We start from the raw sequence: 23,349 nt of genomic DNA on the forward strand, positions 1-23,349 counted from the left end.
CAATGTCTGGGTTGGGTTATTTTACCTCCATTCTATTCTCTTGATCCAGAGGTTTAATGCCAGCAAATATGTCTTGCTCTTCCTCTACTCCTTCCTCTACCTTCTCATCTTCATTCTTCGCGGCCTCTTGAGGGCTCAGATAGTATGCCTGATAGTCATCTTCCTCTCCCTTCTCTTTAGCTTCCCCATCCTCTGTGGTTTTGCTCTCTTTGCCACCACCGCCTCCCACAGCTCCATTCTGTGCCACCTCTTCTGGTTTAAGGCTCTTGCCTCCAGTGTCTTCTGTTGGAGCCAGGTCTTCTTCTCCACTCGCGACAACAGCACCTTCTGCTAAGGGATCAGAATCTGTTTTAGGTGCTGCGGGATTAACCCCAATCACGGGTTCAAGTCCCTCTGCATAGTACACGCCAACTGCATCTTCAAAATTGTCCCTATATCTCCTACTGAGTGGAGATTCTATAAAACTGAATGTGTTACTTGCTTCAGCTCCTAGTGCCAAACTACTATCATCCAGACTCATCTCCGCCATGTCTGGTTCCAGAGAGCTGTCCTCGCTGCTCATTCGGCGCTTCCCACTGTGCTTGCTAGCAAGACACTTACTTCCTGGAATTTTAGCTTTGTTTATGGTTGATTTATATGTGGTCTTCTCTCCTCCCTCTGTAGAAAGCCTCCTCAGGACCCTCTGTGGAACATCCGAAGCAACTTTCCTTTTTCCCACCAGTTCTTTAGGACGCACAGACATTTCCTGAGAAGATAGACGTGACCTGTCCCCAAACAGCAAGCAGCTTTCATGTCCCAGTGCCCGTCCCCCTTCACAAATTGCTTCAGTACACTGTAACCGGCAGCTCCTTTGCTGGAGGGCCTTAACCCAACAAAGAGAGTTTTTCTTGTCTGTGCTACAGTAGGTGATGCCAGCAATTGGATAGGCCTCCTCCCAGTTGAAGTAGCATGCCTCCACCGCAGGCTTGAACCCCTGGAACAGCTTGTCTAGGGACTTTTTGTGCTGACCCCTCTTCACATTCTCGATGACCTTGAGCTGCCACTGCCGGAGCTGGGCACAGAGGTCTCTGCGTCTGAGTTGTGCAGCAGAAAAAAGAAAGGTATAAGATATTACTAGAAAATTGCACATGTTCAACCACAAACCAGACTCTCATACAAATAATCACAATTGGCTCTCACACTGAGTACACTCCGACTGTAGACCAACTCTAAAATATCATCCACAGCTCTCTTAATTCTTATGACTCACTAAACCAGGTTGCAATCCACAGATGATTAAACACATTATACAGTATATATTATATATACAGTATATCATTTTTTTACGTGCATATGAGAACATATACATATGAGAACATTTACATAATAAATATCTACAAAGCTGAACACCACAACTATCTTTTGGCTATATCATGCATTTTTCTCACTTCCCCTGTGCTTGGCTATGCTGCATTAACACCAGGCCCCCTAGGCTCTAGAGGACAGATGGTTTGCCCTGTTTATGCACTCTCAGATAATCAGAAGGCGCCTCACTGGAACACAGAGAATAGTTGTTGCAAAAAGTAATAAAGATTCCTTATATATTTCTTTCCATATATTGTTCCCTTTGCATGTAGTATAGGGGTATTCTGTGCACTTTTACATATACATTCTGTAGGCTGTATTGTAGAACAGTGCCAGTAGTTTAGGAGACTTGCTTCAATCCCCCCAGTGATGCCAAGCTACTTGCATCACATAGGGAAATTATATAAGTTACCTGCATCACATAGGGAAATTATATAAATTACCTGCATCACATAGGGAAATTATATAAATTACCTGCATCACATAGGGAAATTATATAAGTTACCTGCATCACATAGGGAAATTATATAAGTTACTTGCATCTCATAGGGAAATTATATAAGCTACTTGCATCACATAGGGAAATTATATAAGTTACCTGCATCACATAGGGAAATTATATAAGTTACTTGCATCTCATAGGGAAATTATATAAGCTACTTGCATCACATAGGGAAATTATATAAGTTACCTGCATCACATAGGGAAATTATATAAGTTACCTGCATCACATAGGGAAATTATATAAGTTACTTGCATCTCATAGGGAAATTATATAAGCTACTTGCATCACATAGGGAAATTATATAAGTTACCTGCATCACATAGGGAAATTATATAAGTTACCTGCATCACATAGGGAAATTATATAAGTTACCTGCATCACATAGGGAAATTATATAAGTTACCTGCATCACATAGGGAAATTATATAAGCTACTTGCATCACATAGGGAAATTATATAAGTTACCTGCATCACATAGGGAAATTATATAAGTTACTTGCATCTCATAGGGAAATTATATAAGTTACTTGCATCTCATAGGGAAATTATATAAATTACCTGCATCACATAGAGAAATTATATAAGTTACCTGCATCACATAGGGAAATTATATAAGTTACCTGCATCACATAGGGAAATTATATAAATTACCTGCATCACATATGGAAATTATATAAGTTACCTGCATCACATAGGGAAATTATATAAGTTACTTGCATCACATAGGAAAATTATATAAGTTACTTGCATCACATAGGGAAATTATATAAATTACCTGCATCTCATAGGGAAATTATATAAATTACCTGCATCACATAGGGAAATTATATAAATTACCTGCATCTCATAGGGAAATTATATAAGTTACTTGCATCACATAGGGAAATTATATAAGTTACTTGCATCACATAGGGAAATTATATAAGTTACTTGCATCACATAGGGAAATTATATAAGTTACCTGCATCACATAGGGAAATTATATAAGTTACTTGCATCACATAGGGAAATTATATAAATTACTTGCATCACATAGGGAAATTATATAAGTTACTTGCATCTCATAGGGAAATTATATAAATTACCTGCATCACATAGGGAAATTATATAAGTTACTTGCATCTCATAGGGAAATTATATAAGTTACTTGCATCACATAGGGAAATTATATAAATTACCTGCATCACATAGGGAAATTATATAAGTTACTTGCATCTCATAGGGAAATTATATAAATTACCTGCATCACATAGGGAAATTATATAAGTTACTTGCATCTCATAGGGAAATTATATAAGTTACTTGCATCACATAGGGAAATTATATAAATTACCTGCATCACATAGGGAAATTATATAAGTTACTTGCATCTCATAGGGAAATTATATAAATTACCTGCATCACATAGGGAAATTATATAAGTTACTTGCATCTCATAGGGAAATTATATAAATTACCTGCATCACATATGGAAATTATATAAGTTACCTGCATCACATAGGGAAATTATATAAGTTACTTGCCTCATAGGGAAATTATATAAGTTACCTGCATCACATAGGAAAATTATATAAATTACCTGCATCTCATAGGGAAATTATATAAGTTACTTGCATCACATAGGGAAATTATATAAGTTACTTGCATCACATAGGGAAATTATATAAGTTACCTGCATCACATAGGGAAATTATATAAGTTACTTGCATCTCATAGGGAAATTATATAAGTTACTTGCATCACATAGGGAAATTATATAAGTTACCTGCATCACATAGGGAAATTATATAAGTTACTTGCATCTCATAGGGAAATTATATAAATTACCTGCATCACATAGGGAAATTATATAAATTACCTGCATAACATAGGGAAATTATATAAGTTACTTGCATCACATAGGGAAATTATATAAGTTACTTGCATCACATAGGGAAATTATATAAGTTACTTGCATCACATAGGGAAATTATATAAATTACCTGCATCACATAGGGAAATTATATAAATTACCTGCATAACATAGGGAAATTATATAAGTTACTTGCATCACATAGGGAAATTATATAAATTACCTGCATCACATAGGGAAATTATATAAATTACTTGCCTCATAGGGAAATTATATAAGTTACTTGCCTCATAGGGAAATTATATAAGTTACTTGCCTCATAGGGAAATTATATAAGTTACTTGCATCACATAGGGAAATTATATAAGTTACCTGCATCACATAGGGAAATTATATAAGTTACCTGCATCACATAGGGAAATTATATAAATTACCTGCATCACATAGGGAAATTATATAAGTTACCTGCATCACATAGGGAAATTATATAAGTTACCTGCATCACATAGGGAAATGATATAAGTTACTTGCATCACATAGGGAAATTAAATAAGTTACTTGCATCACATAGGGAAATTAAATAAGTTACTTGCATCACATAGGGAAATTATATAATTTACTTGCATCACATAGGGAAATTATATAATTTACTTGCATCACATAGGGAAATTATATAAGTTACTTGCATCACATAGGGAAATTATATAATTTACTTGCATCACATAGGGAAATTATATAAGTTACTTGCATCACATAGGGAAATTATATAATTTACTTGCATCACATAGGGAAATTAAATAAGTTACTTGCATCACATAGGGAAATTATATAAGTTACTTGCATCACATAGGGAAATTATATAAGTTACTTGCATCACATAGGGAAATTATATAAGTTACTTGCCTCACAGGGAAATTATATAAGTTACTTGCATCACATAGGGACATTATATAAGTTACTTGCATCACATAGGGAAATTATATAAGTTACTTGCCTCACAGGGAAATTATATAAGTTACTTGCATCACATAGGGAAATTATATAAGTTACCTGCATCACATAGGGAAATTATATAAGTTACTTGCATCACATAGGGAAATTATATAAGTTACCTGCATCACATAGGGAAATTATATAAGTTACTTGCATCTCATAGGGAAATTATATAAATTACCTGCATCACATAGGGAAATTATATAAATTACCTGCATCACATAGGGAAATTATATAAGTTACTTGCATCTCATAGGGAAATTATATAAGTTACCTGTATCACATAGGGAAATTATATAAGTTACTTGCATCTCATAGGGAAATTATATAAGTTACTTGCATCACATAGGGAAATTATATAAGTTACCTGTATCACATAGGGAAATTATATAAGTTACCTGCATCACATAGGGAAATTATATAAGTTACTTGCATCACATAGGGAAATTATATAAGTTACCTGCATCACATAGGGAAATTATATAAGTTACTTGCATCTCATAGGGAAATTATATAAGTTACTTGCATCTCATAGGGAAATTATATAAATTACCTGCATCACATAGGGAAATTATATAAGTTACTTGCCTCATAGGGAAATTATATAAGCTACTTGCATCACATAGGGAAATTATATAAGTTACTTGCCTCATAGGGAAATTATATAAGCTACTTGCATCACATAGGGAAATTATATAAGTTACCTGCATCACATAGGGAAATTAAATAAGTTACTTGCATCACATAGGAAAATTATATAAGTTACCTGCATCTCATAGGGAAATTATATAATTTACTTGCATCACATAGGGAAATTATATAATTTACTTGCATCACATAGGGAAATTATATAAATTACTTGCATCACATAGGGAAATTATATAAATTACCTGCATCACATAGGGAAATTATATAAGTTACTTGCATCACATAGGGAAATTATATAAGTTACTTGCATCACATAGGGAAATTATATAAGTTACTTGCATCACATAGGGAAATTATATAAATTACCTGCATCACATAGGGAAATTATATGAATTACCTGCATAACATAGGGAAATTATATAAGTTACTTGCATCACATAGGGAAATTATATAAGTTACTTGCATCACATAGGGAAATTATATAACTTACTTGCATCACATAGGGAAATTATATAAATTACCTGCATCTCATAGGGAAATTATATAATTTACTTGCATCACATAGGGAAATTATATAAGTTACTTGCATCACATAGGGAAATTATATAAGTTACTTGCATCACATAGGGAAATTATATAAGTTACCTGCATCACATAGGGAAATTATATAAGTTACCTGCATCACATAGGGAAATTATATAAGCTACTTGCATCACATAGGGAAATTATATAAGTTACTTGCCTCATAGGGAAATTATATAAGTTACCGGCATCACATAGGGAAATTATATAAGTTACTTGCATCACATAGGGAAATTATATAAGCTACTTGCCTCACAGGGAAATTATATAAATTACTTGCATCACATAGGGAAATTATATAAGTTACTTGCATCACATAGGGAAATGATATAAGTTACTTGCCTCACAGGGAAATTATATAAGTTACTTGCATCACATAGGGAAATTATATAAATTACTTGCATCACATAGGGAAATTATATAAGTTACCTGCATCACATAGGGAAATTATATAAGTTACTTGCATCACATAGGGAAATTATATAAATTACTTGCATCACATAGGGAAATTATATAAGTTACCTGCATCACATAGGGAAATTATATAAGTTACCTGCATAACATAGGGAAATTATATAAGTTACTTGCCTCACATAGGGAAATTATATAAATTACTTGCATCACATAGGGAAATTATATAAGTTACCTGTATCACATAGGGAAATTATATAAGTTACTTGCATCACATAGGGAAATTATATAAATTACCTGCATCACATAGGGAAATTATATAAGTTACTTGCATCACATAGGGAAATTATATAAGTTACCTGCATCACATAGGGAAATTATATAAGTTACCTGCATCTCATAGGGAAATTATATAAGTTACCTGTATCACATAGGGAAATTATATAAGTTACTTGCATCACATAGGGAAATTATATAAGTTACTTGCATCACATAGGGAAATTATATAAGTTACCTGCATCACATAGGGAAATGATATAAATTACTTGCATCACATAGGGAAATGATATAAGTTACTTGCATCACATAGGGAAATTATATAAGCTACTTGCCTCACAGGGAAATTATATAAGTTACCTGCATCACATAGGGAAATTATATAAGTTACTTGCATCACATAGGGAAATTATATAAGTTACTTGCATCACATAGGGAAATTATATAAGTTACTTGCATCACATAGGGAAATTATATAAGTTACTTGCATCACATAGGGAAATTATATAAGTTACTTGCATCACATAGGGAAATTATATAAGTTACTTGCATCACATAGGGAAATTATATAAGCTACTTGCATCACATAGGGAAATTATATAAGTTACCTGCATCACATAGGGAAATTATATAAGTTACCTGCATCACATAGGGAAATTATATAAGTTACTTGCATCACATAGGGAAATTATATAAATTACTTTCATCACATAGGGAAATTATATAAGTTACTTGCCTCACATAGGGAAATTATATAAGTTACTTGCCTCACATAGGGAAATTATATAAGTTACTTGCATCACATAGGGAAATTATATAAGTTACCTGCATCACATAGGGAAATTATATAAATTACTTGCATCACATAGGGAAATTATATAAGCTACTTGCCTCACATAGGGAAATTATATAAGTTACCTGCATCACATAGGGAAATTATATAAATTACTTGCATCACATAGGGAAATTATATAAATTACTTGCATCACATAGGGAAATTATATAAATTACTTGCATCACATAGGGAAATTATATAAATTACTTGCATCACATAGGGAAATTATATAAGTTACCTGCATCACATAGGGAAATTATATAAATTACTTGCATCACATAGGGAAATTATATAAGTTACTTGCCTCACATAGGGAAATTATATAAGTTACTTGCATCACATAGGGAAATTATATAAGTTACTTTCATCACATAGGGAAATTATATAAGTTACCTGCATCACATAGGGAAATTATATAAGTTACTTGCATCACATAGGGAAATTATATAAGTTACCTGCATCACATAGGGAAATTATATAAGTTACCTGTATCACATAGGGAAATTATATAAGTTACTTGCATCTCATAGGGAAATTATATAAATTACCTGCATCACATAGGGAAATTATATAAGTTACTTGCATCACATAGGGAAATGATATAAGTTACTTGCATCACATAGGGAAATGATATAAGTTACTTGCATCACATAGGGAAATTATATAAGTTACTTGCATCTCATAGGGAAATTATATAAGTTACTTGCATCACATAGGGAAATTATATAAGTTACTTGCATCTCATAGGGAAATTATATAAGTTACTTGCATCACATAGGGAAATTATATAAGTTACCTGCATCACATAGGGAAATTATATAAGTTACTTGCATCACATAGGGAAATTATATAAGTTACTTGCATCACATAGGGAAATTATATAAGTTACTTGCATCACATAGGGAAATGATATAAGTTACTTGCATCACATAGGGAAATGATATAAGTTACTTGCATCACATAGGGAAATTATATAAATTACTTGCATCACATAGGGAAATTATATAAGTTACTTGCATCACATAGGGAAATTATATAAGTTACTTGCATCACATAGGGAAATTATATAAGTTACCTGCATCACATAGGGAAATTATATAAGTTACTTGCATCACATAGGGAAATGATATAAGTTACTTGCATCACATAGGGAAATTATATAAGTTACTTGCATCACATAGGGAAATTATATAAGTTACTTGCATCACATAGGGAAATTATATAAGTTACTTGCATCACATAGGGAAATTATATAAGTTACCTGCATCACATAGGGAAATTATATAAGTTACCTGCATCACATAGGGAAATTATATAAGTTACTTGCCTCATAGGACAAACTAGTTCAGTAAAAGGAACCAATTAACAGATTTAATGTGAAAACATTATACAATTTTTTATTTTTTTTTATTTTAATATCTTCTGAAAAAGGGTTTTTAAAAATGTTATATTTTTTATTTATTTTTCCTATTCAGAATAATAGGACCAATAGAAAAGTAGGAATCTTCCTCATCAGCCAATTACTGTTAGCGGCTGATACTGTGTATTCATGTGAATTTAACTGTAATCAGACTAAAGATATTTAAACCTGGTTACAATACTGCTATTTCATATGATAATACCTTTCTTGAGAACAATGTCCATTTGATAAAACAATTATAAAACAAGTTACAAACTTAGAAACAGGTGTGAAAAAAGGAAGCAAAAGTGGATTTTAGAAAACAAAATGGAAGTTGTGAGAATTTGTTTTGTAGCAGCACATTAGATCATTTTTCAAGAACAACAATAGTCCCAACACACAGGTTGAAAAAAATCCCCATTGCTGGTAACCTCCACCTGTAACACTTAAAGGGACACTAAATCCAATTTCTTTCTAATGATACGGATCATCTAATTACTATTGGGAATATCACTCCTGGCCAGCAGGAGGAGGCAAAGAGCACCACAGCAAAGCTGTTAAATATCACCTGCCTTCCCTCCAACCCCAGTCATTCTCTTTGCCTACGTTAAAAGCAAGGAGGTGGTAAAGTTTAGGTGTTTGGAAGAAGATTCTTCAAGCAAGATTTTGTTATTTTTCAGCAGTACAAGTTTGTTCCGTTTTGTCCTGGGGTGTAGCCATAGCCAATGTCGGTCTCTTCAGTAGAGCAGTGGTGGCTTTCAAGCAATGGGAACTTGTGGGATTACAATCCTCACTGCGCCTCCCATGTGTTTAATGCTGCCCTAACATTAAAAGCCTGAGTAAGATTACTCAGTCTTTGTTTTTCTTCCACAGATCCATATGATAGAGGATGCCTCTCAAACCTAGTGAGCTGCCCTACTGCCTGGCAGATTTCATAGAGGTAAGTGCCAAGTTTATTTTTCTAGAGAGACATGCAGAAAAATATTGGCACTTTAACAGTTAATCTGTTGGGACTCATTTATCCTATCGTGGGTTATAGGACATGACAGGCAGTTTGTGCAGGCACTGGGGACGTGAGGAAAAGGAACTATAGACTTAGTTCATTTTTATTGCTCAGCTTAAAGTGGTTATACTCTCCCAGCGACTTTACTTTCATAATTAATGTCGGCCGGGAGGTTTTGGTTGTAACGCCCACGATGGGCGGGTCTGTTTATAGAAGCGGCAAAGAATTTGCGCGCTTCCTTTCATCCCTACTCAGTTCCAGTGTGTCGGATGTGCTTTTCCTAGTTGCGGTTCCGCTTTCTGTGTGAAGCGTTCTCAAAATGCGAATACAGAGTGGAGCAGCTCTAATTGAGTCCGGATTCTTCTACTATCAGAAGTTGGGCAGTTATCTTTTCCATTGGTCAGCAGGACAGGTAGGCACCTCAGCAGGGCTGGCTGAGGTGTAGAGGCTGTCTGGGTTGTTATTAGACTTTTTTTGTGTCACAAAAAAAAAAGGGACATTATGTTTTTTTTGTGATAAAAGTTAAAAGTCAAATAAAAGCATTTTATTTTTCATTTGATTAATTCTTGGGTAAAGATGGACCAAGAGACCCTGCAGAATGTTACATGTACTTCTAATCCAATCCCTTTCTGTTCCTCATGTATTGAGAGAACATTGAATTACAGGGATAAACTGTTTGAATCTGAGCCAGCATTGTCTAAAGAGGATGCTGTTCAGGGGTCTCCTGCAAATGTTTAAGATATGCCGCAGCTTTCTCCTCAAATGTCCCAAAATTTGTCGTCCACACATGCAGAGCCCTGCGCTCTCTCACAAGCTCCGGTTGGAGTTTCATTGCAAGACATCGCTACCCTTATGTCTTCTGTGGTAACTGATACATTGTCTGCCTTTCCCATGCTGCAGGGAAAGCGCAAGAGAAAATCTAAGGATTTAGGGAGTAAGGTGTCTGACACAGTCGTGGCTGTACATAATGTTCCTTCCCAGAAATCTGAGGAGGAAGATACTTCGGTAGCATCTGAGGGTGAAATATCAGACTCAGACAATGTAACTCCTTCTTCTGTTGCTGAAGTGGTATCATTAAGATTTAAGCTGGAACACCTCCGTTTGTTACTTAAGGAGGTTTTGGCTACCTTGGACGACTCCGACACTACTGTCGTAGTCAATCCTAAGAAGTCAAGTAAACTTAACAAGTATTTTGATGTATCTTCCATGGTGGAGGTTTTCCCGGTACCAGATCGGGCCACAGAGATTATTGTTAGGGAATGGGAAAGACCGGGTATCCCTTTTTCTCCATCCCCTATTTTTAAGAAGATGTTTGCTATTGCTGACTCTATCAAGGAGTCTTGGCAGACGGTCCCCAAGGTGGAAGGGGCAATTTCCACTTTAGCTAAGAGAACCACTATTCCCATAGATGATAGTTGTTCCTTTAAAGATCCTATGGATAAGAAGTTGGAGGGGTTGCTCAAAAAGATTACAATGGCAACCTGAGGTGGCATACTGGTTTGATGCGTTGTTTGATTCTATTCAGACAGACACTCCCCATAAAGAGATCCAGGATAGGATAAAGGCCCTTAAGTTGGCCGATTCTTTTATTACGGATGCTTCCCTACAGGTTATCAAGCTGGGAGCAAAAATTTCTGGGTTTGCCGTACTGGTCCGCAGAGCCTTATGGTTGAAATCCTGGTCTGCGGATGTGTTGTCTAAGTCTAAGCTTTTGACGATTCCTTGCAAGGGAGGAAAGGGTCATTTCCTCCCTCAAGATAAGAGGAATAAGCAGAAGGGGCGTCAGAATAATTTGCGTTCCTTTCGAAACTTCAAGGGTAAGCCTTCCTCTCCCTCTACAAAGCAGGAACAGTCCAAGCCTTCCTGGAGGTCCAACCAGTCATGGAACAAGGGAAAGCAATCTAAGAAGCCCGCTACTGACTCAAAGTCAGCATGAAGGGTCTGCCCTCAATCCGGGACCGGATCTTGTGGGGGGCAGACATTCCTTTTTTGCTCAGGCTTGGGTTCGGGATGTTCAGGATCCCTGGGCGGTGGAAAAGACTCGTACCTGCATGTTCCCATCCACAGGGATCATCACAAGTTTCTGAGGTTCGCATTTCTAGACAAACACTTCCAGTTTGTGGCTCTTCCATTCGGCCTTGCCACAGCTCCCAGAATTTTTTCAAAAGTCCTGGGATCTCTGTTGGTGGTGTTAGGGTTGCGGGGCATTGCAGTGGCACCTTATCTGGACGACATTCTGGTTAAGGCGCCATCCTTTCAACAAGCGAACTCCCACACGGAGATGTTGTTATCCTTCCTGCGCTCCCACGGATGTAAAGTGAATTTGGGAAAGAGTTCCTTAATTCCAGCTACAAGGGTAATGTTCTTGGGAACCATAATAGATTCCCTATCGTTGAAAATATTTCTGACAGAGGTCAGAAAATCAAAGATCTTCGACTCTTGTCGGATGCTGCAGTCCTCTCCTCGGCTGTCAGTGGCTCAATGTATGGAGGTAATCGGTCTGATGGTAGCTGCCATGGATATCATTACGTTTGCCCATTTCCACCTCAGACCTCTGCAGTTATGCATGCTAAGACAATGGAACGGGGATTATGCGGACCTGTCTCCGCGATTACATCTGGATCAGGCGACAAGAGATTCTCTTCTTTGATGGTTGTCTCAGAAACACCTCTCCCAGGGAACCTGCTTGTGACAACGGACGCCAGCCTGCTGGGATGGGGAGCAGTCTGGGGCTCTCTAAAGGTTCAGGGGACATGGACTCGGTAGGAGTCTGTTCTCCCCATAAACATTCTAGAGCTGAGGGCAATCTTCAATGCTCTTCTGGCCTGGCCTCAGTTTCAGCCTGGTTTCTCAGGTTCCAGTCGGACAACATAACTTCAGTGGCTTACATCAACTATCAGGGAGGAACTCAGAGTTCCTTGGCCATGATAGAGATAGCCAAGATTATTTAGTGGGCAGAGACCCACAACTGCTGTCTATCTGCAATCCACATTCCAGGAGTGGACAATTGGGAAGCGGATTTTCTGAGCAGACAGACCTTTCACCCAGGGGAGTGGAAACTCCATCCGGAAGAGTTTTCCAGCTTAATTCTCAAATGGGGACAGCCGGAACTGGATCTCATGGCATCTCGTCAGAATGCCAAGCTCCTGAGGTACGGGTCGAGGTCAAGGAATCCTCAGGCTGTACTGATAGATGCTCTGGCGGTCCCTTGGAATTTCAGTCTAGCATACCTATTTCCTCCATTCATTCTCCTTCTTTGGGTCATTGCTTGAATCAACCAGGAAAGGGCGTCAGTGATCCTCATCGCTCCGGCGCGGCCTCGCAGGATCTGGTATGCAGACCTTGTGGAGATATAATCTCTTCCAACTTGGAGACTTCCATTGAGGAAGGACCTTCTACTTCAAGGGCCCTTCCTTCACCCAAATCTAGTTTCTCTGAAGCTGACTGCTTGGAGATTGAATGCTTAATTTTATCTAAGCGTGGTTTTTCTGAGTCGGTCATTGAGACCATGATTCAGGCTCGTAAGCCTGTGACTAGAAAGATTTACCATAAGATATGGCATAAATATCTGCATTGGTGTGAATCCAGAGGCTACTCTTGGAGTAGAGTTCGGATTCCTAGAATTTTTTCCTTTCTCCAGGAGGGTCTGGAGAAGGGTTTATCTGTGAGTACCTTGAAGGGTCAAATATCTGCCTTGTCTATTTTGTTGCATAATTGGCGGATTTACCAGACGTGCAACCTTTTTGTCAGGCCTTGGTCAGAATCAGGCCTGTGTTCAAACCTGTTACTCCTCCCTGGAGTCTTAACCTTGTTCTTAAAGTTCTTCAACAGGCTACGTTTGAGCCTATGCATTCCTTAGATATTAAAGGGACACTGAACCCGAATTTTTTCTTTCATGATTCAGATAGAACATGCAATTTTAAGCAACTTTCCAATTTACTCCTATTATCAAATTTTCTTCGTTCTCTTGCTATTTTTATTTGAAAAAGAATGCATCTAAGCTTTTATGGGGGTTCAGAACTCTGGACAGCACTTTTTTTATTGGTGGATGAATTTATCCACCAATCAGCAAGAACAACCCAGGTTGTTCGCCAAAAATGGGCCGGCATCTAAACTTACATTCTTGCATTTCAAATAAAGATACCAAGAGAATGAAGAAAATTTGATAATAGGAGTAAATTAGAAAGTTGTTTAAAATGTCATGCTCTATCTGAATCACAAAAGAAAAAATCTGGGTTCATTGTCCCTTTAAGTTATTATCTTGGAAAGTTTTGTTTCTTGTTGAAATTTCTTCTGCCCGCAGAGTCTCAGAACTCTCGGCGTTGCAGTGTGATTCCCCTCATCTTATTTTTCATTCTGACAAGGTAGTTCTGCGTACTAAGTTAGGGTTCCTTCCAAAAGTTGTTTTGGATAGGAACATTAATCAAGAAATTGTTGTTCCTTCTTTGTGTCCTAACCCTTCTTCTCATAAGGAGCTTCTGCTGCACAACCTAGATGTGGTGCGTGCGTTGAAATACTATTTACAGGCGACTAAGGATTTTCGTCAGTCTTTGGCTCTGTTTGTTGTTTTCTCTGGGAAACATAAGGGTCAGAAAGCTACGGCTACTTCTCTTTCTTTGTGGCTGAAGAGTATAATTCGCTTGGCCTACAAAACTGCTGGACAGCAGCCTCCTGAGAGAGTCACGGCTCATTCTACGAGGGCTGTTTCTGTGCTTCTGAAGCTTCTGTGGAACAGATTTTCAAGGCTGTAACTTGGTCCTCTCCTGTTCTTCAAGCAGTGGTGCCTTTCGTTTAGGTTCCCTGTCTTGTCCCTCCCTTATAATCTGTGTCCTCTAGCTTGGGTATTGATTCCCAATAGTAATTAGATGATCCGTGGACTCACCGTGTCATTAGAAAGAAAACAAAATTTATGCTTACCTGATAAATTTATTTATTTCTTGACACGGTGAGTCCACGGCCCGCCCTGTTTTTTTAAAGACAGGTTTTTGTCGTATTATAAACCTCAGACACCTCTGCACCTTGTTCCTTCCTTTCTCTCCTTTTACTTCGGTCGAATGACTGGGGTTGGAGGGAAGGGAGGTGATATTTAACAGCTTTGCTGTGGTGCTCTTTGCCTCCTCCTGCTGGCCAGGAGTGATATTCCCAATAGTAATTAGAGATGATCCGTGGACTCACCGCGTCAAGAAAGAAATACATTTATCAGGTATGTGTAAATTTTGTTTTTTTTCTTTCGTGATTCAGATAGAGCAGCAATTGTAAGCAACTTTCTAATTTACTCCTATTAACATTTCTTCTTCGTTCTCTTGCTATCTTTATTTAAAAAGTGATGCATAGGAGCTGGCCAATTTTGGGTTAAGAACCTGGGTTATGCTTGTTTATTGGTGGGTAAATGTAAGCCTCCAATAAGCAAGCGCTATCCATGGTGCTGAAACTAAAATAGGCTGGCTGCTAAGATTTACATTCCTGCTTTTAAAATAAAGATAGCAAGAGAACGAAGAAAAAATTATAATAGGAGTAAATTAGAAAGTTTCTTAAAATTTCATGCTCTATCTGAATCATTAAAGAAAAAAAATGGTTTCAGCGTTTGATACAGCAACTATGGCGAAACGTGTCAGTGGCGTCCCCGCCCCCTCTCCCTTATTTTAGATAGCTATGCTAACTCCTATATAAATGGTATTACAAGGTATATGACTTAATCTCGCCCAGAGGGTATTGTTTGCTATATGCTAGAACGCAAATATAGCCTTATCGATTCTCAGTACGAGCCCTGACTCTTCACACTAATGCCTCATTATCGGTAACTAACAGGTACAGGTCTCTGGTATTTCCAGAGAGGAAAATAACTGGCTCCTACTTAGAGGCATCTTTTATCATATGCTGGAAAGCAAATACAGCCTTTTTGTTTCCTGGGATGAGCACTGACTCTCTACACTAAAATATTACTTTCGGTAACTAAAAAGGTATAGGTCTCTGGTATTACCAGAGAGTCCTGATTCTTCAAACTAATGCCTCATTATCGGTAACTGATATCTCCAGAGAAAAAATTACTGGCTCCTACTTAGAGGCATCTTTTATCCTGGCTTCTACAAGTGTGGAGGCAGGCCTTGCAAATGTTGTAGCTATGCTTTGGTGGGAGATAATTTTACATCAACTAATACTGGCAAAATCTATAAGATAAAAGAACGCTTAAATTGCAACTCTATTTTTACAATTTATCTTATCACCTGTACATTTTGCAAATTTCAATACGTTGGCTTGACTTCCAGAAATCTCAAAGATAGGATTAGGGAACAACACCTGCTATCTATAGAAGCGGATGTCCCCAAGAGCCCTGTAGCTAAACACCTTTTTGAACACATTTTAAATTTCAAGGTATAGTACATGTGACCTTAGGAGTAAGAGGTGGAGACAGATATCAAGCCCTCAGTAGAAAAGAATTTTTTTTGGATCTATACACTGGAAACAGGATTCCCACATGGGATGAATAAAATCAGTGATGTCAAGTTGTTCATAGATAGATAGGATTTAGTCTTATATTTTATTTTCTCCACACTCAAATTACTTTTTGAATATTTAAGGATTGATATATCTGTGATTTAATACCCTTTTATTTGATTCTATTATGTCACTCTGTTAGATGTGAACATTCAGCTAGCTCACACTAAACATAAAATCTGTTTTTTCTATGATATCAAATGTTAGGTGTATTTATTGATACAAATTGTTTTTCTCTTTATTGTCTAACTTGTTAAGTGATACGGCTTTAATATTTTTGATGCAGTTGCTTTTATGATTTACCATATGCATTTATCTTACTTATACAAGCTAGCGACTTACTGTGTGTTAAAATGTTAAATTCTATACAGGTCGTACATTTTCTGTACAAGTTACTAAGAAATCTTATGTTTATGAGAGATTTCCGCAATTCTATTTACAATATTTTATTATTATTTTTAAGATCGTCTTTTTGTATGCTTATTATGTCTAGTATATATTGTGATATAGTAGATTGCCGTGAGCCCGGTCATTTAATGGTTACGTTGTATTTCACCCTGCCTTACCTGTAATTGGATATTTTGACCGCTCACTTTTGATTAAAAACAGAATTTATGTTTACCTGATAAATTACTTTCTCCAACGGTGTGTCCGGTCCACGGCGTCATCCTTACTTGTGGGATATTCTCTTCCCCAACAGGAAATGGCAAAGAGCCCAGCAAAGCTGGTCACATGATCCCTCCTAGGCTCCGCCTACCCCAGTCATTCGACCGACGTTAAGGAGGAATATTTGCATAGGAGAAACCATATGGTACCGTGGTGACTGTAGTTAAAGAAAATAAAATATCAGACCTGATTAAAAAAACCAGGGCGGGCCGTGGACCGGACACACCGTTGGAGAAAGTAATTTATCAGGTAAACATAAATTCTGTTTTCTCCAACATAGGTGTGTCCGGTCCACGGCGTCATCCTTACTTGTGGGAACCAATACCAAAGCTTTAGGACACGGATGAAGGGAGGGAGCAAATCAGGTCACCTAAATGGAAGGCACCACGGCTTGCAAAACCTTTCTCCCAAAAATAGCCTCAGAAGAAGCAAAAGTATCAAACTTGTAAAATTTGGTAAAAGTGTGCAGTGAAGACCAAGTCGCTGCCCTACATATCTGATCAACAGAAGCCTCGTTCTTGAAGGCCCATGTGGAAGCCACAGCCCTAGTGGAATGAGCTGTGATTCTTTCGGGAGGCTGCCGTCCGGCAGTCTCGTAAGCCAATCTGATGATGCTTTTAATCCAAAAAGAGAGAGAGGTAGAAGTTGCTTTTTGACCTCTCCTTTTACCGGAATAAACAACAAACAAGGACGATGTTTGTCTAAAATCCTTTGTAGCATCTAAATAGAATTTTAGAGCGCGAACAACATCCAAATTGTGCAACAAACGTTCCTTCTTTGAAACTGGTTTCGGACACAGAGAAGGTACGATAATCTCCTGGTTAATGTTTTTGTTAGAAACAACTTTTGGAAGAAAACCAGGTTTAGTACGTAAAACCACCTTATCTGCATGGAACACCAGATAAGGAGGAGAACACTGCAGAGCAGATAATTCTGAAACTCTTCTAGCAGAAGAAATTGCAACTAAAAATAAAACTTTCCAAGATAATAACTTAATATCAACGGAATGTAAGGGTTCAAACGGAACCCCCTGAAGAACTGAAAGAACTAAATTGAGACTCCAAGGAGGAGTCAAAGGTTTGTAAACAGGCTTAATTCTAACCAGAGCCTGAACAAAAGCTTGAACATCTGGCACAGCTGCCAGCTTTTTGTGAAGTAACACAGACAAGGCAGAAATCTGTCCCTTCAGGGAACTTGCAGATAATCCTTTTTCCAATCCTTCTTGAAGGAAGGATAAAATCTTAGGAATCTTAACCTTGTCCCAAGGGAATCCTTTAGATTCACACCAACAGATATATTTTTTCCAAATTTTGTGGTAAATCTTTCTAGTTACAGGCTTTCTGGCCTGAACAAGAGTATCGATAACAGAATCTGAGAACCCTCGCTTCGATAAGATCAAGCGTTCAATCTCCAAGCAGTCAGCTGGAGTGAAACCAGATTCGGATGTTCGAACGGACCCTGAACAAGCAGGTCTCGTCTCAAAGGTAGCTTCCAAGGTGGAGCCGATGACATATTCACCAGATCTGCATACCAAGTCCTGCGTGGCCACGCAGGAGCTATCAAGATCACCGACGCCCTCTCCTGATTGATCCTGGCTACCAGCCTGGGGATGAGAGGAAACGGCGGGAACACATAAGCTAGTTTGAAGGTCCAAGGTGCTACTAGTGCATCCACTAGAGCCGCCTTGGGATCCCTGGATCTGGACCCGTAGCAAGGAACTTTGAAGTTCTGACGAGAGGCCATCAGATCCATGTCTGGAATGCCCCACAGCTGAGTGACTTGGGCAAAGATTTCCGGATGGAGTTCCCACTCCCCCGGATGTAATGTCTGACGACTCAGAAAATCCGCTTCCCAATTTTCCACTCCTGGGATGTGGATAGCAGACAGGTGGCAGGAGTGAGACTCCGCCCATAGAATGATTTTGGTCACTTCTTCCATCGCTAGGGAACTCCTTGTTCCCCCCTGATGGTTGATGTACGCAACAGTTGTCATGTTGTCTGATTGAAACCGTATGAACTTGGCCCTCGCTAGCTGAGGCCAAGCCTTGAGAGCATTGAATATCGCTCTCAGTTCCAGAATATTTATCGGTAGAAGAGATTCTTCCCGAGACCAAAGACCCTGAGCTTTCAGGGATCCCCAGACCGCGCCCCAGCCCATCAGACTGGCGTCGGTCGTGACAATGACCCACTCTGGTCTGCGGAATGTCATCCCTTGTGACAGGTTGTCCAGGGACAGCCACCAACGGAGTGAGTCTCTGGTCCTCTGATTTACTTGTATCTTCGGAGACAAGTCTGTATAGTCCCCATTCCACTGACTGAGCATGCACAGTTGTAATGGTCTGAGATGAATGCGCGCAAAAGGAACTATGTCCATTGCCGCTACCATCAACCCGATCACTTCCATGCACTGAGCTATGGAAGGAAGAGGAACGGCATGAAGTATCCGACAAGAGTCTAGAAGTTTTGTTTTTCTGGCCTCTGTCAGAAAAATCCTCATTTCTAAGGAGTCTATTATTGTTCCCAAGAAGGGAACCCTTGTTGACGGAGATAGAGAACTCTTTTCCACGTTCACTTTCCATCCGTGAGATCTGAGAAAGGCCAGGACAATGTCCGTGTGAGCCTTTGCTTGAGGAAGGGACGACGCTTGAATCAGAATGTCGTCCAAGTAAGGTACTACAGCAATGCCCCTTGGTCTTAGCACAGCTAGAAGGGACCCTAGTACCTTTGTGAAAATCCTTGGAGCAGTGGCTAATCCGAAAGGAAGCGCCACGAACTGGTAATGCTTGTCCAGGAATGCGAACCTTAGGAACCGATGATGTTCCTTGTGGATAGGAATATGTAGATACGCATCCTTTAAATCCACCGTGGTCATGAATTGACCTTCCTGGATGGAAGGAAGAATAGTTCGAATGGTTTCCATCTTGAACGATGGAACCTTGAGAAACTTGTTTAAGATCTTGAGATCTAAGATTGGTCTGAACGTTCCCTCTTTTTTGGGAACTATGAACAGATTGGAGTAGAACCCCATCCCTTGTTCTCTTAATGGAACAGGATGAATCACTCCCATTTTTAACAGGTCTTCTACACAATGTAAGAATGCCTGTCTTTTTATGTGGTCTGAAGACAACTGAGACCTGTGGAACCTCCCCCTTGGGGGAAGTCCCTTGAATTCCAGAAGATAACCTTGGGAGACTATTTCTAGCGCCCAAGGATCCAGAACATCTCTTGCCCAAGCCTGAGCGAAGAGAGAGAGTCTGCCCCCCACCAGATCCGGTCCCGGATCGGGGGCCAACATTTCATGCTGTCTTGGTAGCAGTGGCAGGTTTCTTGGCCTGCTTTCCCTTGTTCCAGCCTTGCATTGGTCTCCAAGCTGGCTTGGCTTGAGAAGTATTACCCTCTTGCTTAGAGGACGTAGCACTTTGGGCTGGTCCGTTTCTACGAAAGGGACGAAAATTAGGTTTATTTTTTGCCTTGAAAGGCCGATCCTGAGGAAGGGCGTGGCCCTTACCCCCAGTGATATCAGAGATAATCTCTTTCAAGTCAGGGCCAAACAGCGTTTTCTCCTTGAAAGGAATGTTAAGTAGCTTGTTCTTGGAAGACGCATCAGCCGACCAAGATTTCAACCAAAGCGCTCTGCGCGCCACAATAGCAAACCCAGAATTCTTAGCCGCTAACCTAGCCAATTGCAAAGTGGCGTCTAGGGTGAAAGAATTAGCCAATTTGAGAGCATTGATTCTGTCCATAATCTCCTCATAAGGAGGAGAATCACTATCGACCGCCTTTATCAGCTCATCGAACCAGAAACATGCGGCTGTAGCGACAGGGACAATGCATGAAATTGGTTGTAGAAGGTAACCCTGCTGAACAAACATCTTTTTAAGCAAACCTTCTAATTTTTTATCCATAGGATCTTTGAAAGCACAACTATCCTCTATGGGTATAGTGGTGCGTTTGTTTAAAGTGGAAACCGCTCCCTCGACCTTGGGGACTGTCTGCCATAAGTCCTTTCTGGGGTCGACCATAGGAAACAATTTTTTAAATATGGGGGGAGGGACGAAAGGAATACCGGGCCTTTCCCATTCTTTATTAACAATGTCCGCCACCCGCTTGGGTATAGGAAAAGCTTCTGGGAGCCCTGGCACCTCTAGGAACTTGTCCATTTTACATAGTTTCTCTGGGATGACCAACTTGTCACAATCATCCAGAGTGGATAATACCTCCTTAAGCAGAATGCGGAGATGTTCCAACTTAAATTTAAATGTAATCACATCAGGTTCAGCTTGTTGAGAAATGTTCCCTGAATCAGTAATTTCTCCCTCAGACAAAACCTCCCTGGCCCCATCAGACTGGGTTAGGGGCCCTTCAGAAATATTATTATCAGCGTCGTCATGCTCTTCAGTATCTAAAACAGAGCAGTCGCGCTTACGCTGATAAGTGTTCATTTTGGCTAAAATGTTTTTGACAGAATTATCCATTACAGCCGTTAATTGTTGCATAGTAAGGAGTATTGGCGCGCTAGATGTACTAGGGGCCTCCTGAGTGGGCAAGACTCGTGTAGACGAAGGAGGGAATGATGCAGTACCATGCTTACTCCCCTCACTTGAGGAATCATCTTGGGCATCATTGTCATTGTCACATAAATCACATTTATTTAAATGAATAGGAATTCTGGCTTCCCCACATTCAGAACACAGTCTATCTGGTAGTTCAGACATGTTAAACAGGCATAAACTTGATAACAAAGTACAAAAAACGTTTTAAAATAAAACCGTTACTGTCACTTTAAATTTTAAACTGAACACACTTTATTACTGCAATTGCGAAAAAACATGAAGGAATTGTTCAAAATTCACCAAATTTTCACCACAGTGTCTTAAAGCCTTAAAAGTATTGCACACCAAATTTGGAAGCTTTAACCCTTAAAATAACGGAACCGGAGCCGTTTTGAACTTTAACCCCTTTACAGTCCCTGGTATCTGCTTTGCTGAGACCCAACCAAGCCCAAAGGGGAATACGATACCAAATGACGCCTTCAGAAAGTAAGTATCAGAGCTCCTCTCACATGCGACTGCATGCCATGCCTCTCAAAAACAAGTGCGCAACACCGGCGCGAAAATGAGGCTCTGCCTATGCTTTGGGAAAGCCCCTAAAGAATAAGGTGTCTAAAACAGTGCCTGCCGATATTATTATATCAAAATACCCAGATAAAATGATTCCTCAAGGCTAAATATGTATTTAATAATGAATCGATTTAGCCCAGAAAAAGTCTACAGTCTTAATAAGCCCTTGTGAAGCCCTTATTTACGATCGTAATAAACATGGCTTACCGGATCCCATAGGGAAAATGACAGCTTCCAGCATTACATCGTCTTGTTAGAATGTGTCATACCTCAAGCAGCAAGAGACTGCTCACTGTTCCCCCAACTGAAGTTAATTGCTCTCAACAGTCCTGTGTGGAACAGCCATGGATTTTAGTGACGGTTGCTAAAATCATTTTCCTCATACAAACAGAAATCTTCATCACTTTTCTGTTTCTGAGTAAATAGTACATACCAGCACTATTTCAAAATAACAAACTCTTGATTGAATAATAAAAACTACAGTTAAACACTAAAAAACTCTAAGCCATCTCCGTGGAGATGTTGCCTGTACAACGGCAAAGAGAATGACTGGGGTAGGCGGAGCCTAGGAGGGATCATGTGACCAGCTTTGCTGGGCTCTTTGCCATTTCCTGTTGGGGAAGAGAATATCCCACAAGTAAGGATGACGCCGTGGACCGGACACACCTATGTTGGAGAAACAGCCGCTAGGGACGCTTTAGCTCTGATGAACTGCTAGTAAAGCAGGAAACGCATCAGATGTGGATTCGTTCTGTGTTCTGTGCCGTTTGTGTTCTTAATGCAAGTATAATAAAACGTTATTTTAAATGTATATATCTCTCCCTGCCTAATATTCTTTCCCTATGGGACTGTGAAACTGCTTCAATTGTTTTGCCTTATTACAATTTGGGGTTTCTGGAGAGCCCTAGCAGTTCCGTGTGAGAGACAGCCCACAGCAGTGTATTCGAACTGCTGTGTACATGGGAGGCTAATACCGCAAGTGCACTCGAGCTATACATGCCAGTGCAATTAGGTGATTCCAACCTTGGAATACTTTATATCACCTATCATACGGATCTTTACAAGTCTGGATCGTCATCTGAAGTGGTAAGCCCTCGCCTTTATTATTTTGGATGTCTTGGATTACTATAAATCAAAGTTCTGTGATATCCGCTATTTGTGGGACCCTTGTGTAGGGTAGTTTTCACAAAGAACCATTCAACAATATATTTACACAGTAAA

General features: G+C 39.0%; 1 protein-coding gene across 2 annotated transcripts in view; it reads right to left on the reverse strand.

Annotated features, from left to right (window-relative positions):
* ZSWIM8 (zinc finger SWIM-type containing 8) overlaps positions 1 to 23,349 on the reverse strand; it is a 143,354-nt gene that overhangs the window by 40,090 nt on the left and 79,915 nt on the right. For both annotated transcript variants that reach the window (XM_053691997.1, XM_053691996.1), the window contains exon 10: positions 26 to 1,073. In XM_053691997.1, coding sequence (XP_053547972.1) covers positions 26 to 1,073 — 1,048 coding nt within the window. The remainder of the gene's footprint in view (positions 1 to 25; positions 1,074 to 23,349) is intronic.

Source organism: Bombina bombina, chromosome 9, assembly GCF_027579735.1.
Source record: "Bombina bombina isolate aBomBom1 chromosome 9, aBomBom1.pri, whole genome shotgun sequence".
In the NCBI taxonomy this organism is placed as follows: Eukaryota; Metazoa; Chordata; class Amphibia; order Anura; family Bombinatoridae; genus Bombina; species Bombina bombina.